General features: G+C 37.5%; 1 protein-coding gene across 1 annotated transcript; it reads left to right on the plus strand.

The window, feature by feature from the left end:
• The first annotated feature begins 148 nt into the window (after positions 1-148).
• Positions 149-16,481, plus strand: LOC140171603 (uncharacterized). Its single transcript, XM_072194887.1, has 6 exons — positions 149-289; positions 9,972-10,369; positions 11,631-11,864; positions 12,807-12,947; positions 13,148-13,321; positions 15,149-16,481. The coding sequence occupies exons 2-6, from the start codon at positions 10,036-10,038 to the stop codon at positions 15,682-15,684; spliced, it is 1,419 nt and encodes a 472-aa protein (XP_072050988.1). The 5' UTR covers positions 149-289; positions 9,972-10,035; the 3' UTR covers positions 15,685-16,481.
• Positions 16,482-17,037: the final 556 nt, after the last annotated feature.

Genomic DNA, 17,037 nt, shown 5'->3' on the forward strand with positions numbered 1-17,037 from the left:
AGTCGCTTGCCCCCCCCTCGGCTGGCCAAAAATTGCTCCCCCAAAAAAAAAAAAAAAATTACCCTCCCCAGGGCTCATAATTATTGCACAGCCCCTAAGTGCATTACGTAAAGGACAAGGTCACAATATTGTTATGTTGCTGTACGTGCTATATGTTTGGCCTTAAGATACAAGCAGATACATCATGGTTAATACTAAAGTATGCTGTATTTCCGGATGTATTTCAAACTATGATCAGTGGTTGAATTGGTATCTAAACGTGTCCAGCATGTACGTACAGCCTTATCATGTAAGTATAACAGTATACAAATATTGACTGCTATGAGAGACATGGAATTATAGGCCCAAGGTGATCTCAAAACCATGCTATGACCCGAGGCGCAGCCGAGGGTCATAGCATGGTTTTGAGATCACAGCGGGCCTATAATCTTAACCATGTCCCGAATAAAGCAGTCAATATTTGTTTTATATACCGAATGGATACGTGGATGTTGCGATTGCACAGTTTGTTCGGGACGCACGTGACCGGTCCATAGTTCATTTCCATGGACCGGTCCATAGTTCATTTTGAGGGCATAGTTAATTCCATGACTGCACATTCAACCAATCAGATGACAGGAATCTATATATGAGGTATCTATACTATTAAAGAGGAACTTGCCGATAATCGATACTAATCGATGCTTTGAAGATTATAGATAAATCATCTCAGAGATTATAGATAAATTATAAATTAATAAATAGATAAACAAATAAGTTCTAGCATTTCCGGATGAATGGTAAATGCATAGATAGAAAGATAAATTAATAAATACAAAGAATTATTTGGATTTATTTGGTAGATCAACCAATGGTGAACCCGCACGCGTTGCTTCGTTGCTACGGACAAGCTTTAAAATACGCGTATCCTATACGCGCATGTTCAAGACAAACACACTGCTCACGGCGGATATTTCATGCTGCAACCGCTACACAGATGATTTTCGAAAAATTTTAAGTGATCTTTTTGAAAGTGATCATAGTTTATCCGTTCGTGGTGACTTTCGATGGAGAGTGGGCATTATTATATTAGCATGGTAACCGCAACCGCTAATAAATCAGCTGCATTCGTTTACGATGACTGTTGGTAACTTATTTTGTGATAATTTTCCGAAGATTTTAAATTCAAGGTAGGCCTATAATATTGGAAGTATAATTTGAGTTTATTCGTTTGTCATGTTGTGATGAATTTCGATGGGGAGGGTGGAGCATTATTAGCATGGTAACCGCAACGAAACACTATGATATCTCAATGCCACAATGGCGTAGATTTCTTTTTTTTTTTGGGGGGGTAGAGATATGAAAAACATTTCTTGAACTTGAAGTAGGCATATTATAATAGTGAATCCAGCACCTTTTGGCAACATTAACAGTGGCGTAGATTTCTTTTGATATGGGGATAGGTAGGGTCCGTTTCAATTTCTTGAAATAGGCCTACAGTGAATCCTGCACCGTTTGGCGACAGAATAATTTATGGCCATAATGAAGATGGTATTTTATCTGATGCAAAAGTGGAACAAATTCGCACGAAGACCGCAAAAATGGGCACTTTTTAGTTTGGCCAAATATGAGGTTGATATTGTCAGAAACCCACATGTATATAGGCCTACAGGTGTCAACTTTCTTGGGGGTGATTGTATATGGACCATTGCCCTTATCAAAATATGGGGGGATATCTTGAAACCCAATGTTGCTATTATAGGCCTACTTGATGAAACAGAAACAAATTTAAAAGAAAGAAAGAAAGAAAGAAAGAAAGCGAACAAGCAAGAAAATGAAATAGAGAGAAATGGAACGAAATAACGGGAAAGCAATAAAATAGATAGAGAGAGAAACTGAAAGAAAAAAGGACAGACAAAAGTCAAAAGGGTGTTTGGTACAAAAATTACGCAAAAGATATCGAGGCAACAAATGGTACCACATCACTGACCGCGTACTAATATTAGTATTGAGCTGTTGAATCGATACCAATTGCCATGATTACCATTTCCATCGTTTATGCTAACTGCTACCGTTTACTAACCGCTCCTGTTTACTCATCTAGCGGGGCCCTCGCGAAAAGGGGAAGGAATGAGGGCAGGAAAGAGGGAAAGAAAGAGGGAAAGAAAGAAAGAAAGAGAAACAACGGGAAAGCAAGAAAAAGAAAGAGAAAGCGAAACAAAGAAAGATAGAAAAAAAAAAAGAAAAAATAGACAGACAGAAAGAAAGAAGAGAGAGAGAAAGAAAGTGAACAAGTAAGAAAAAGAAAGAGAAAATGGAACGCATGAAAGCGAGAGAGAGAAACTGAAAGAAAAAAGGGAAAAAAAAAAAAAGTAAAAAGTAAAAAGGGGAAGGAGAGAGGGAAGAAAAAATGGAAAGAAAGAAAGAAAGAGAAACAACGGGAGAGCAAGAAAGAGAAAGGGAGAGAGAAACGAAAAGAAAGAAAGGGAAAGACAAAGAAAAAAAGACAGACAGAAAGAAAGAAAGAAAGAAAGAAAGAAAGAAAGAAAGAAAGAAAGAAAGAAAGAAAGAAGAGAGAGAAAGAGAGAAAGAAAAAGTGAACAAGCAAGAAAAAGAAAGAGAGAAATGGAACGCAGGAAAGAGAGAGAGAGAAACTGAAAGAAAAAAGGAAAAACAAAGAAAAAAAATAAGTAAAAAGGGGAAGGAAAGAGGGAAAGAAAGACAGAAAGAAAGAAAGAAAGAAGAAAAGAAAGAAAGAAACATCGGGAAAGTAAGAAAGAGAAAGGGAGAGACAAACGAAAAGAAAGAAAAGGAAAGACAAAGAAAAAATAGACATATACAGAAAGAAAGAAAGAAAGAAAGAAAGAGAGAAAGAAAGAAGACAGAGATAGAGAGAAAGAAAGTGAAAAAGAAAAAAAAAGAAAGAGAAATGGAACGCAGGAAAGAGAGAGAGAGAGAAACTGAAAGAAAAAAGGGAAAGACAAAGAAAAAATAAGTAAAAAGGGTGTTTGATACAAAAATTACGCAACAGATTTTATGCTAAGGAAGTCGTTTGCAATGTAGAGGCAAAAAATGGTAGGCCTGGTAGGCCTACCATCACTAACCGCGTAATAATTGAGCTGTTAAAAGCGATACCAATTGCCACTACCATTTTCATCGTTTATATATACTAACCGCTTCCGTTTACTAACCGCTCCCATTTACTCATCTAGCGGGGGCCCGCGCGAAGCGCGGGTACCCGCTAGTATAATAATTATAGGCGTGTATTTAAGGTTATTTTAAAACTATCTTAAACTGTTGCGATTTGGTAGTTCACAGCATCTTGCGAATGGTAGGCCTACATATTAAGGCGCCGGATTGGTCATTGCACAAATAGCCTTCAATTGCAAGAAAGTGTGCAATTTGTATAAATAGCACAAATTGCACAAATAGCCAGTTGCTTAAGCAACTTTCACAAATTGCATAAATAGCCACAGATAGTTGCAATTGATGCAATCTATGTCGGACAAATTGCATAAATAGCCACAGGTGTTGCAATTTGTGGAATTTATGTCAGTAAATTGCACGAATAGCCTACAGTTGCAGGAAAGTGTGCAATTTGTACAAATTGCACAAATAGCAACGTATGTAAGCAATTTTTACAAATTGCATAAATAGCCACAGGTGTTGCAATTTGTGTCATTTATGTCAGTCAATTGCACAAATTGCCTACAGTTGCAAGAGAGTGTGCAATTTGTACAAATAGCCATGTACGTAAGCAATTTTTACAAATTGTAGAAATATCCACAGGTGTTGCAATTTATGCAATTTATAAAAGCAATGAGGACAATATCTGAGTTGCGTCCAGTAAGCGCTATTTGTGCAATTGGTAGAAAGAAAATTTAAGGAAGAATGATACGTACGAGGATATTTATAAGCAAAAACAATCCGTCAACCATACGGTTACACTCAACTTTTCCGGGCTCGCGCTGGATGTCATAATTGCTATTATAGGCCTATACCTCATATATACATTCCTGTCATCTGATTGGTTGAAAGTGCAGTCATTGAATTAACTATGTCCGCAAAATGAACTATGGACCGGTCCATGGAAATGAACTATGGACCGGTCACGTGCGTCGCGATCAAACTGCGCGTTTTTCCCAGCGTAAAATGATATTACGCACGCGTTAATTTTCACGCGCTATAATTACGCAGAAATCGCAGATTGTAATCTGTGTGCCGTTCGCATTGAAACTATTAATTTCTCTTCCCAAAATCGATGCTTTTAACCAAACAGATGACAAGAATCTTAAGATGATCTCAAAACCATGACTATGCCCCTCGGCTACGCCTCGGGGCATAGTCATGGTTTTGAGATCACCTTGGGCCTATAATTTTAACCATGCCCCTCATAGCAGTCAATATTTGTATAATATAGTCGGCACGTTAAAGCCTTCACCAATTGCACAAATTGCACAAATAGCGATCATTGGAAGCAACTAGGATATGAGAAAAAAAATCTAAGTTCAAAATTGCATAAATTGCACAAATTGCTGACGGCTGGAAGGGACTTGGCGATCAATGTCATAATTGCTTATAGGCCTATAGGCCTAGTCGGCACGTTAAAGCCCTTTCCACCAATTGCACAAATTGCACAAATTGCACAAATAGCGATCATTGGAAGCAACTAGGATATGAGAAAAAAATCTAAGTTCAAAATTGTATTAATATTAAACTATAATCTAGTCAACTGGACTTACTATTTTTGAGTGGGAAATTTTCACGTCCAATCCTGAACGCATCATCAGCCCTACTGATGTTTTGGCGGCAAAAGTTCATTGACCTGTGAAACGGATGTTGTAGTATCACAGGTCACCACCTTTGAGTTCAACCTGAGAGGTATCTTCCTGATCGTTGAACTGTAGGCCCCGGCCAAGTTGTGACGTAGGCCGCCTCCTCTGTTAAGTGAAGGCTCCTCCCGTTTCACGTAAATCGCTTCTTTGACCCCTCTCTCAAACCATCTGCTTTCTCTGTCCAAGATTTTCACATCCTTGTTATCAAAAGAATGCTTTGTAATGTCCAAATGCGTATAGACGGCTGAGTCACCGCAACCAGTGCTGGCTCGTCTATGCTGGTACATGCGTTTAGCAAGCGTTTGTTTAGTCTCCCCTATGTAGGCCTACAGCTCTTCGCATCCACTGTCTTGACACTGAATCGCGTAAACGATGCTGCTTTGCTTGTCTTTAGGTTGTTTATCCTTGGGGTGGACTTGCCAGATGAGTATGATGTGTTTGTGAGTATCAAATTTTATTCACGTAAGTTCGAACTTGCACCACAGATAACAATTCCCATAGGCTTACGTGTGGACAAACATTATTTTAACCCTTTACCTGAAAACTGGCGCCACATTCGTAATTTGCATTCTTTCTCAATCAATTTTTCACCAAATACTTTTTAAAAAATGTTCCTTTAGGATAAGTAACAAAAACATGAATCAGATTTTCAACTGTGAGAAATCAACCTTTGAAATTGGGGTAAAGGTGTTTTTGAACCACATGTAGAGGTATTATTTACGGATGAGAGTACTGATGGTAGAACTATTTTGGTCATGTGATCCACGTTTAACCAATCAATGAACCAGAATATATTAATGAAGTAAACAATGATAAAAGTTACTATCTTAAGTAAATACCATGTTCATCTTATTGCTATCTTCAGTAGATATCAAGCTGATATAATAAAACTGTTGCGATTTGGTAGTTCACAGCATCTTGCGAATGGTAGTGAGCTGTGGCAATAATTGCATTGATCATTTCATAGCGAGTGTGTAGAAGAATTCAAATATCACAGCTATACATGTCCTGTAGTTCTTGAGTTATGTTGTAAAGAAGGCTGAAACAACAACACTTTTGTAAAACGTACATAACTTATTATCAACAATAAATCAAGCAGGTTTTCAAAGTATGATTTGTAGAATGAACTTTTGCAAAACATCAAAGTGTTATTTTTCAATAATATATTGATTTAGATAACGAAAATCTGCTTCGACCAACAATACCTAGTCTACCCTTAAGTAAATAACATTTTCACCATATTACTATCTTCAGTAGATATCAAGCTGTTATAAGTTACTCTCTTAAGTAAATAACATTTTCACCATATTACTATCTTCAGTAGATATCAAGCTGTTATAGGTTACTCTCTTAGGTATATAACATTTTCATCATATTACTATCTTCAGTAGATATCAAGCTGTTATAAGTTACTCTCTAAGGTAAATAACATTTTCACCATATTACTATCTTCAGTAGATATCAAGCTGTTATAAGTTACTCTCTAAGGTAAATAACATTTTCACCATATTACTATCTTCAGTAGATATCAAGTTGTTATAAGTTACTCTCTTAGGTAAATAACATTTTCATCATATTACTATCTTCAGTATATAGGTATCAAGCTGTTATAAGTTTCTCTCTTAGGTAAATAACATTTTCATCATATTACTATCTTCAGTAGATATCAAGCTGTTATAGGTTACTCTCTTAGGTAAATAACATTTTCACCATATTATTATCTTCAGTAGATAGCAAGCTTTAATCTAGAGATTTGGAGGATGCTCTTAAATTAATTACAGAATGAAGTTCATTTCTTGCTATAAATATCAGGTTGCTGTCCTATTTGTTTGATTTGTTCAATACACATAGTAAGTGGTTATTTACAGTTTTCACATAAAACTAACATTATTAACAGTTTCCAGCATCAGCCAGGAAAAGGATGAGGCCCTTTTTTTTAAACTTCAGATTGTGAGGGAGCTGTCAGATCCACAGAAACCATGGAAACATTTACAAGTGATTCATGCTTATATACTAATAAACTTGTTTGTCAACATGAACATAATAATGAAGTATTAAAAACTAATATGAAAATTGAAAAAAACCCAAAAAAACCGGACTGATCCCAGAAAGTGAGGAGGGAGACAAATTATTTTTTTACTTGGCCTAAGCTACACCTCGAAGAGTTATTCAAGTTGCAATTCGCCATCCATGGATATCCCACATATCTTGTGGTATTCAATGTGCTTGATAAGTAGATATCAGTGATTTTTGATTTCGCACACAAAAGAAGGACAATTTAAAAACCTATCTGGGTCACACAATACTCAAAAGCACAATTATGTCAATATATGAAAACACAACAATGCATTGCGATCATTAGCTGGGGGGTTTACAACCCCGAGCTAGGTACTGTTTTGCTATCGGATCTTTCTTTACCTAGCTGGGGGTTTACAACCCCCCGAGCTAGGTACTGTTTTGCTATCCGATCTTTCTTCTGCTTCTTCTTTCTGGCAATAACTTCAAATTGCTTCTCCTCCTACATGTTACACCCTACAATTACGTCGCTTGCACATATGTATCGGCTATATCCAGTGCCCATAGGGTCTGAACATAATTTGGGTCAAAGGTCATTAAGGGGGCATTTTCGGTATTTAACCAAATACCTTCAAAATGCTTCTTCTGCCACATATTATATAGTACAATGATGTAATTTGCATATATGCATTGGCTATACCACACGCCTATAACTTGCATACAGAATTGGGGTCAAATGTCATTAAGGGGGTAAAATCTTATAATTGCATTATCTAGACATCTGTAAGGGGTGTGGGGCTCAAACTCAGTGAGAACAAATCTCATGACCAGGATTTTGCAGGGGTCAGGTCAAAGGTCATGCAGAGATCAAATTTTAGAAATCCATTTTCTGAACATATATGTAGGGGGTACGAGGCTCAAAACTTGGTGTCAACAAACTTAATGACCAGGGGAACATTTTGGAACACTTTACAGGGGTCAGGTCAAAGGTTATCTGGGGTCAAATCTTATAATTTCATTATCTGGACATCTGTAAGGGGTATGAGGCTCAAACTCAGTGATAACAAATCTCATGACGAGGTCAACATTTTGCAGGGGTCAGGTCAAAGGTCATGTAGCGTTCAAATTTTAGAAATGCATTTTCTGGACATCTATCTGTAAGGGGTACGGGACTCAATCTCGGTGACAACAAACCTCATGACCAGGGGAACATTTTGGAACACTTTGCAGGGGTCAGATACCTCCACAATACCAACACGCCCAGCTAGGTTTGTGGTCTATGACCACCATTTGCCACTAGTTCTTCTTACCTAGCTGGGGGGTTAACAACCCCTCGAGTTAGGTACTGTTTTTCTATCCGATTCCTCTTCTTTCTTCTTTCTGGCAACAAATTTCAAAATGCTCCTCCTCCTACATGTTACACACTACAATTACGTAACTTGCACATATGTATCGGCTATATCCAGTGCCCATAGGGTGCAAACAGAATTGGAGTCAAAGGTCATTAAGGGGGAATTTCCGGTATATAACCAAATACCTTCAAAATGCTTCTGCCACATATTACATAGCACAATGACGTCACTTACACATGTGCATCGGCTATACCCAGTGCCCATAACTTCAAAATGCTTCTTCTGCCACATATTATATAGTACAATGATGTCATTTGCATATATGCATCAGCTATACCACTCGCCTATAACTTGCATACAGAATTGGGGTCAAAGGTCATTAAGGGGGTCAAATCATACAATTGCATTATCTGGACATCTGTAAGGGGTATGGGGCTCAAACTCGGTGACAATGAATCTCATGACCAGGGGAGCATTTTGCAGGGGTCAGGTCAAAGGTCATGTACAGGTCAATTTTTAAAAATGCATTTCCCGGACATCTGTAAAGGGTACAGGGCTCAAACTTGGTAACAACAAACTTAATGCTCTGGGGAACATTTTGGAACACTTTGCAGGGGTCAGGTCAAAGGTTACCTGGGGTCAAATCTTATAATTTCATTTTCTGGATATCTGCAAGGGGTATGGGGCTCAAACTCAGTGACAACAAATCTCATGACCAGGGGAAGATTTTGCAGGGGTCAGGTCAAAGGTCACGCAGCGGTCAAATCTTAGAAAAGTATATTCTGGACTTCTGTAAGGGATACAGTGCTCAAACTCGGTGACAACAAACTTGATGACCAGAAAAAAATATTTTGAACATTTTGCAGGGGTCAGGTCAAAGGTCATCTGGGGTCAAATCTTAACATTGCATTTCCTGGACATCTGTAAGGAGTATGGGACTCAAACTCAGTGACAACAAACCTCATAACCAGGGGAATATTTTTGGAACATTTTGCAGGGGTCAGATACCTCCAAAACACCAACATACCCCAGCTAGGTTTGTGGTCTATGACCACCATTTGCCACTAGTTTTGTTATTGTTAACTATTGAGACTATAAAATGGGTCCAAAGAGTAATGGAAGGGACACTTCTATCACTGGGCCCCGGGGGGTCACTCCCATTGTGGCCTGTACACCATCCGCGATAATGAAAACGCGTAAAAAGGGTCGTTTTTCGTGGGTAGGCACGATACGCGCGTATTGCGTTTAGGGTGTCAAAAACATGAAAAATTGGAAAAAAGGGTAGCAAAATTGCAATTGCTAAATAGGCCCTACGCGGAAATGAAATTTAGGGTATGAAATTTGATGTTAGGAATGAAATCCCTGTTTAGGGTGTCGTTTTAGCCAAGGGTTAAATCCTTGTTTAGGGTGCTTTTCAAAAGTTGATTATCGCGGATGGTGTACAGGCCACAATGGGAGTGACCCCCCCCGGGCACTGGGCTAATGGGCTATTCCATTTAAAATCCACACTACCCCTGTGGAAGATTTAGCTAACGTCTTCTTCAGAGGGAGTATAAGTTTCGAATAGAATAGAGAATTTGGTAACTTCTATTTGAAATACTCACTCCAGTTGTGGAAGATATAGGTAAAGCCATAATACAGAGGGAGTATGGGTTTCGAACTGATTAACCCCGACCAATTACATTTGAAAAACATACTCCCCCTGTGGAAAATATTTCCAAAATCTTCCACAGGGGTAGTGTGGATTTTAAATGGAATGGTCCAATATTCTTTTCTCACAACTTTGCAGGGACTATAACAGATCTCACTACCACACTGCCTGCTAACTGTTATTAATCTCAAGATAAACTAGTATGGCACACAAAATGACGGACACCCGGACGGACCTTGATCAAAAATATGATTATGAGATGCTCAACAAGAAACCCAAAGCACTCCATAAACATCGCTGTCTTGACTCGGATGTAGATATCAATACAGCCAAAGGCAAGAAATGTCAACGTTACTGTTCATGCTGTTTGCCCATTATTGGAGTGTTAACCATCGCATGCACATTATATCTCATCTTATCATACTTATGCGTCTTAAGTGACCCAGTGACTCTGGTTCGAATCCCTACAGAACTGGCCAATAAGAATGGTGCATTTTGTTTGGACGGGACAGTGCCAACTTATTACTTCAGAAAAGGTGAATAATTAAAGTTGCATGTATAAAATGAGCCACTCTTATTAGTTCCACAATATAGCATTCAGAGATAACCATGTCACTGATTAATTTGATAACCAGGCAAGTTTGGTTCACCCACTGACAGAATGAAAATCATCTGCTCTTTACACTGTAAAAAAGTCATAGAACACTTGACACTAGTTTTCTGTCTCTGTTGCCAAGATTAGTTATGAAAAGATGTCTGCATAGCCATACTAAAATTGGCCTTAAATAGTGTCTCCTTATCTAGCACTATCACAAAAAGGAAACATTGTTACATTAATATTTGATTTTGAATAACAAGACAACATTTTCAAAACTTAGAACACATATGTAACACCTTTTGAACACTTGACACGTGGTCAAAATTTCCTTATGTCTTGTGTCTTATGTCACTGATGTTCTGAAATATTTTAGAACACTTATTACACATGTGTCATGTGTTCACATCTCAGGTGTTCACACTAGTGTTCTCTAAATAAGTTGAACACGTGTCATGTGTTAAAAAACCGTTACATTAATGAACGCGTTCCATGTGTTCTGGCCAATTTACAGTGTAATCATCAGGTTATAAACCTAAATGATAGGATATGAAGGTCCCTGTAGGGAAATTTATATCACAAAATTGTACTGCTTTAACAAGTAAATTTTCTTGGCAATTATAGACGAATCCAACGAGCCAAGTCATGGTCAGGATTTGGTCGGCCATTGTTGGGTCCCCGCAACACCAAACTGGTGTTGTGACTGCCCAATTGGGTGTATTAAAGAATTAAAAGCTATTAAAGAAACAGGTGATAGAATGCAGTTTATACCCTCCAAGGCCGCATCATTTCACATTTTAGGTGAGATGGAGCCGACAGGGACCCAGCTATGGCTGCCATTGAGGTGTAGGAATGCGTGAAATTGGATTCGTCTATACGCACAAGGATTAAAGTATTATACTTTCCGTAAGTATGTGACACCCACCAGTAGTCTGTCTCTGTAATATTACATACTTTATTCATTTTTTTTTCAAGACCTGTTCAGTAATTAAACATTGTTATGCTATAACAATTTATATGTTGGGACCCTGTACTCAAATACTGTTGCTATCAACCTAGTCTCCACAGCAGCCAGTTTGGTTCCCAGGGGTTTGGTTCCGCTCTCTCCACACAAATTAAGGGAGCAGAACCAAACTGGTTGCGGATGAGGAGACTACTGTCAACTACCAACATGTACCTTCCATTTATTTCACACATATCAGGAAAGGGCAGAGGTCAAAGGTCTTGGATGTTGCACCTTCAGGGAGCTGCTTGGTGTTGGGATCTTCCAGACTGTTACAATAGAAGCTTCTCACGTTATGGGTCCTCTCTTGCACAGTACCTGCCAACTCACAGAGTGTTGCAGGGGATACTCTCCGACTGTCCACACATGAACCCAGATTTTCATGATTGGAACGTAGCCCATGTGAACTACTGTGATGGTGCAGCATTTTCAGGTTTGATATACAGGCAGCCAAGAGCCACACAATTGTAGGGAGTACCCCCCCCCCTTTCCCTTCCCGGGGGAGTGGCCTTCAGATTTTAAGGTTCATGACCGATCGACAACCTCATCCCCAATTTTCTCATTGTTGATGAGTTTTTGGTATGATATAATCATGTTACCCCCTTGAACTTGATTCAGACTCGATTGTAAAGAAAGAAAATAGACTTGCATGGCATGGTTAATTTAACTCTTTCCACGCAGGTGTCGACTGCAGATTTTTAAAAGACAAGTTTAAAAATTTGTTTAAAAATTCAAAAATTTCAAAATGGTGAATTTTATGACCATTTGTCACTACAATACTATTACAAATTAATCACTACAATACTACATCCGGGAAATGATAGTCAGTCTCAAGACACATACCTGATATAAATTTAGCATCGTCAGATCATCATCAGTCGGGTACGTGTAATGGAGGAAGCTAGTGGGCGGAATAAAGGAAGAATCAAGTACATGTAAACTCTTTTGTCTTTCATCAGCTGTTTCGATGGTTAGGCCAATATCCCTCTTGACTTTGTCAGGCAGGCTATTGATGTGGCCTGTATCTATTTGGTTTCCCATCATGAAGAGTCCAGAAAATCAGTTAGGAGACAGACTGGTAAATTGTGTGAATGCAATGACCAGAAAAACAGAAGGGACATTGTCTAAGTAATAACAAGGGGATGTTGCCATACAATGTAGTGTTTGGAATGTAGTCTTGCCAGCTGACATTTAACACCCGATGCAACAGTTGTGGATAGCATCTATCGAGTCGGTCCTCTATTTTCAATAGTATAGGTCTATGGTCAAGTTTCTGACCCATGCTCAGAATGCTTTCTACACAGGCCTTGAAGAGTCTGATTTTCATTTGATCTTTCTAGGAAGCTATATAACATTGTATTTTTTTCTTCTTTAGGCAACGTGTCCGATCCAGTAGTATATAAGAACCAGACTCTGTACTTCCGTGGTGCTCTAGTTCTAGACCTAGTCATCAATTTCCTTGTACAATCTGGAGGCATGGGAGATGCTGATAGAATTATCTTGACTGGAGGTTCAGGTATGTATATGTAATAAGGTCAAATGGTACTAAGAATATGGTGTGTGTGTATATGGCCAATTCCATTTGAAATTCATAAAGCCTGAGCTTTCGATCCTAGCAGGATCTTTATCAAAGGCAAAGTGACAAGACAACACACAAACATGCATATATATATAAAATAAAAATTGACACACTTGTATTTCATTATCTCTCAGCAGCTGGTGCTTCAGCAGTTGTACTTCACATAGATCATATCAAGACATTGCTGCCAGATGGCATTCCTTTTCATGGTCTTGTCGATGCTGGTCTCTTTCTGGACGCTAAGAGCATGTTCAATTTTAACCACTTCAGAAAGTGTACTCAAAGTGTTTACAATATACAACAAGTCTGGGGTAAGTAGGCCCTATATGTACAATCTTCAATAAAAAAATATGAGAGAAAAGGTAATGTTTATAGTACATGAAGAGGCGATTTACAAATTAAGGTGCAATTGGATATTATACAATGGGCTATTACAATTGATATCCATTCCCCCCTATGAAATACACGACCAGGGTTTTAGTAGAGAGGCCACGTCGATCTATCTGCTCTAGTTAAGGTTTTTGTGCATCTTTCATTTCAATTCGTTCATTTTTAGACAAAGGTGTCAGCCGGGTTAAAATTAACCATAAGAGTCTCATCTTTCTGATTAATCCGCCTGGCATTTCTGAAAAGTGACGTGAGCTGAGATATTTGGGTTGAAAATGCAGTTTTTGTGATTTTTTGCCTTTTTTTACCAAAAATGCCAATCATTAACAGATATAACTTCGATAGTATGAAGGCTTCATATTTGCTGTGGAGAATACATGTAACATGTATATTCAAAATTTGTCGTCTTTATAATTATCTTGATTTTGGGTGAAATGCATTATTTTGTTCAATTTTGACCCAAAAAAGTTTTACATGATAAAAAATAGAATTTCTAAAGAAATTTAAAATATTTGAAATAAAAAGTATACCAATGCATTGATATGAATGTGCACATCAAAAAGGTCAAGCATGACAACTTCCTGAAACCAAAGGTTTTTGACCTATATGACCTCTTCAAAATCGAAGGTCAACATAAAATGATCGTTTTTGGCAGTTTAGCCATCAAAATTGACTGACAAACGGCCGGAAATGTGGTTGCTATGGTAACTGACCAAACTTCATAAAAAGTTTTGAAATATTTTCTCAAAATATCAAGAGCTATCTCAAGAACCAATACTAGGCTTGTTTGTACTCATTTTAATGCATTTTTCACGCTATTCCAAATATGGTAATAAAGTTTACAATTCTGACATTTTGAAATTTTAAACACATTTTGAAACTTGTCGTCTGCAGTCAACGGCCGCATGAAAAGAGTAAATATGTAGCAGAAGTTATAACAATGTACAACAATTACCCTTATATGCAATGAGAGAGCTATGAGAGCATACTGGAGAGGAAATAAAAGCAAAGGAATCATTATTTTGTTTGACTCTTTGCCTTAAGTGGTGGGCTATGAACGTTTGGACAGTATTTATTGTGGGACATTAGAGCACATCAGACATATCGAATCGCATTCTGAATACGAAGAATGTCCTTCTGATATCAAATAATTTTGATTTTTTAACATTCGCAATGTAATACATATTTTATGGCAAATGATTAAAAATTGATATTTTTGATATTTAACAGTACTTGAAGTAAACTTTATAAATCTGATGATTTATACTTAAAGTGTATGTAGGTGGGATGAAAAGCCGACGATCAATTGAAAATGTTGACCTTTCGTATTGAAGATATGGATTTTTCCCCAAAACACCAACAAAAATTAGGTCTTTTGGAGAAAAAATCCATATCTTCAATATGAAAGGTCAAAATTTTCAATTGATCGTCGGCTTTTCCTCTCAGCTACATACACTTTAAGAATATATCATTAGATTTATAAAATGTACTTCGAGGACTGTTATATATTAAAAATGTGAAAAATATCAAATTTTAATAATTTGTCATAAAATTTGTATTATATCGTAAATTTCAAAAAATGAAAATTATTTGATATCAGAAAGACATTCTTCGTATTCAGAATGCAATTCGATATGTCTGATGTGCTCTCATATCCCACAAAAAATACTGTCGAAACGCTCAAAACGCTCATTTCAGATCCCTTAACTATAAACAGTAAACGCATATCTAATTTAACTCTTGCATTGCAGGCAGCCTCAATGAAGCCTGCGTAAAAGACCAACCCCAAGACACAAGATGGAAGTGTTTCTTTTCTGAATATGCCTATAAATATGTGCAATCACCAGTCTTCTACATGCACACTGGATATGATATATGGCAGATACGGCATATACTACAAATGCACTGCCATCCCACAGAGTGCCCAGAACAAATCTCATTCATGATGGATTTTCACAAAAAATTCATTAACTTTGCTAAAGAGGTACAAAACCAATCTAAGAAAAACGGGATGTTTATATCATCTTGTTTCGATCACACTCAAGCATTTTTTGATGAGCCCTATCAGAGATACATAGTTAATGGAAAGACTCCACAACAAGCTTTTGGTGACTGGTATTTTGAGCGTATCCCGGAAGGGGGTTCATTTTACTTTGATTGTGAAGATAGTTATGACTGTAATCCAACTTGTGATTGGAGTTTGGAGTTTTACAAAAATATACCTGACCGCAGTGACCGGCATTTGAAAGACTCAAATGAAACGTGTTCTGTAACCAGCGAGATATGATCTTTCAAAAGTAATTCAACCGTGACAGTATCAAAACGATGGTGCTGGTGTATTGACCTTTTCCCCTCTATCCCACAATGCACTATTCCAGGGGGGTATGACGCGTGACGTAGTTCATCAACCTCATAGATCGTGTGCATCCGATGGTCTTTGCCAGTCCTTTGCAATTATTTTGTCTTAATATGGGCATACTGATTCCATGCGGATTATCGTAAAGGCCATCGATGTTACTAATTATGCAATTATTGAATACACGAGTGATGCAGTTACGGAGCGATGCAGAACATCTGTGTAAGAGATTTTGTTTACGTCTTATTTTCATCTCCGAAAAAAAAGTGAAACGGACACCGACAAAATATCACTGCGTGTCCCGTCATTAGTTTTTCACCATTAGGTCTATAAAATGTATACAAAGTTAGGTTTCAATAGCAGGAAACTTTTTTGGGTGACGACACCATGTCAATAAGGCATAGAAATGTTGTTTTTGCCTCCGAAAGGTATTAGTGAGCGCGCGCAATTATCGTGATTATCGGGGATTCCTTTTTTGTGATGAAGGCACCAGCCAAAATGTCCGTATTCCAGAATGTAATGAACATAAGTCTGTACTCCCCCGGGGAGATGATGTATTTTGCGACACACATACCCCCTGGAATAGTGCATGATGGGAAAGAGGGAAAAAGGTCTATACTGAATGGGCTTCAACCGGCCTAGACTGTGCCATAGTCGATTTTTGATAAATAAACATAATGTTATTAATCATGATGAACGCATTCAGTTGAACTCGAAATAATACTTATATCTGACATCAAAATACTAATAAATGGTTATGAAAAAGTTTATTATAATTATATTAGTGACAGTAAGCAGTATTCAGACTTTTTATTGTACGTACAATATTGTTTGCAACATATCTACGTTGTTTAATCTATTTCCATTCTATTTCCAGTAATGTTTAAGTTCTAACGAATGTTTGATGACGTAAAATCGATAATATATTTCTTCTAGATATTACATGTAACTTATTATCGATTTTTCGTCATTAAACATTCGTTATAACTTAAACATTACTGGAAATAGAATGGCAATAGATTAAATAACGTAGATATGTTGCATACAATATTGTACGTACAATACTCGGAGTCTGTGGAGCGCTTAACACAATAACAGTAAACTATACGTAGGCTTATATTTATTGAATGCAACATATTATAATGGCATAATTATAATGGCACTTCAATACTGAACAATTCTGATTTTAGAATCTACCAGGTTATTAATCGCGAAAGCCCGAGTTAAAAATCTTGGGAAGCTAGTAAACAGAGGGAGTACGGTGACTGAAAAGATCAGATGTGA

This window comes from Amphiura filiformis, chromosome 15 (genome assembly GCF_039555335.1).
Source record: "Amphiura filiformis chromosome 15, Afil_fr2py, whole genome shotgun sequence".
Taxonomy (NCBI): Eukaryota; Metazoa; Echinodermata; class Ophiuroidea; order Amphilepidida; family Amphiuridae; genus Amphiura; species Amphiura filiformis.

What these genes read in the sequence shown, in the direction of transcription:
- LOC140171603 (XM_072194887.1), top strand. Translation starts at nt 10,036, where the DNA reads ATGGCACACAAAATGACGGACACCCGGACGGACCTTGATCAAAAATAT. An exon ending in TGATGGTGCAGCATTTTCAG is followed by an intron (nt 11,865 to 12,806) that starts GTTTGATATACA and finishes TTTCTTCTTTAG; the next exon opens with GCAACGTGTCCGATCCAGTA. An exon ending in CAATATACAACAAGTCTGGG is followed by an intron (nt 13,322 to 15,148) that starts GTAAGTAGGCCC and finishes CTTGCATTGCAG; the next exon opens with GCAGCCTCAATGAAGCCTGC.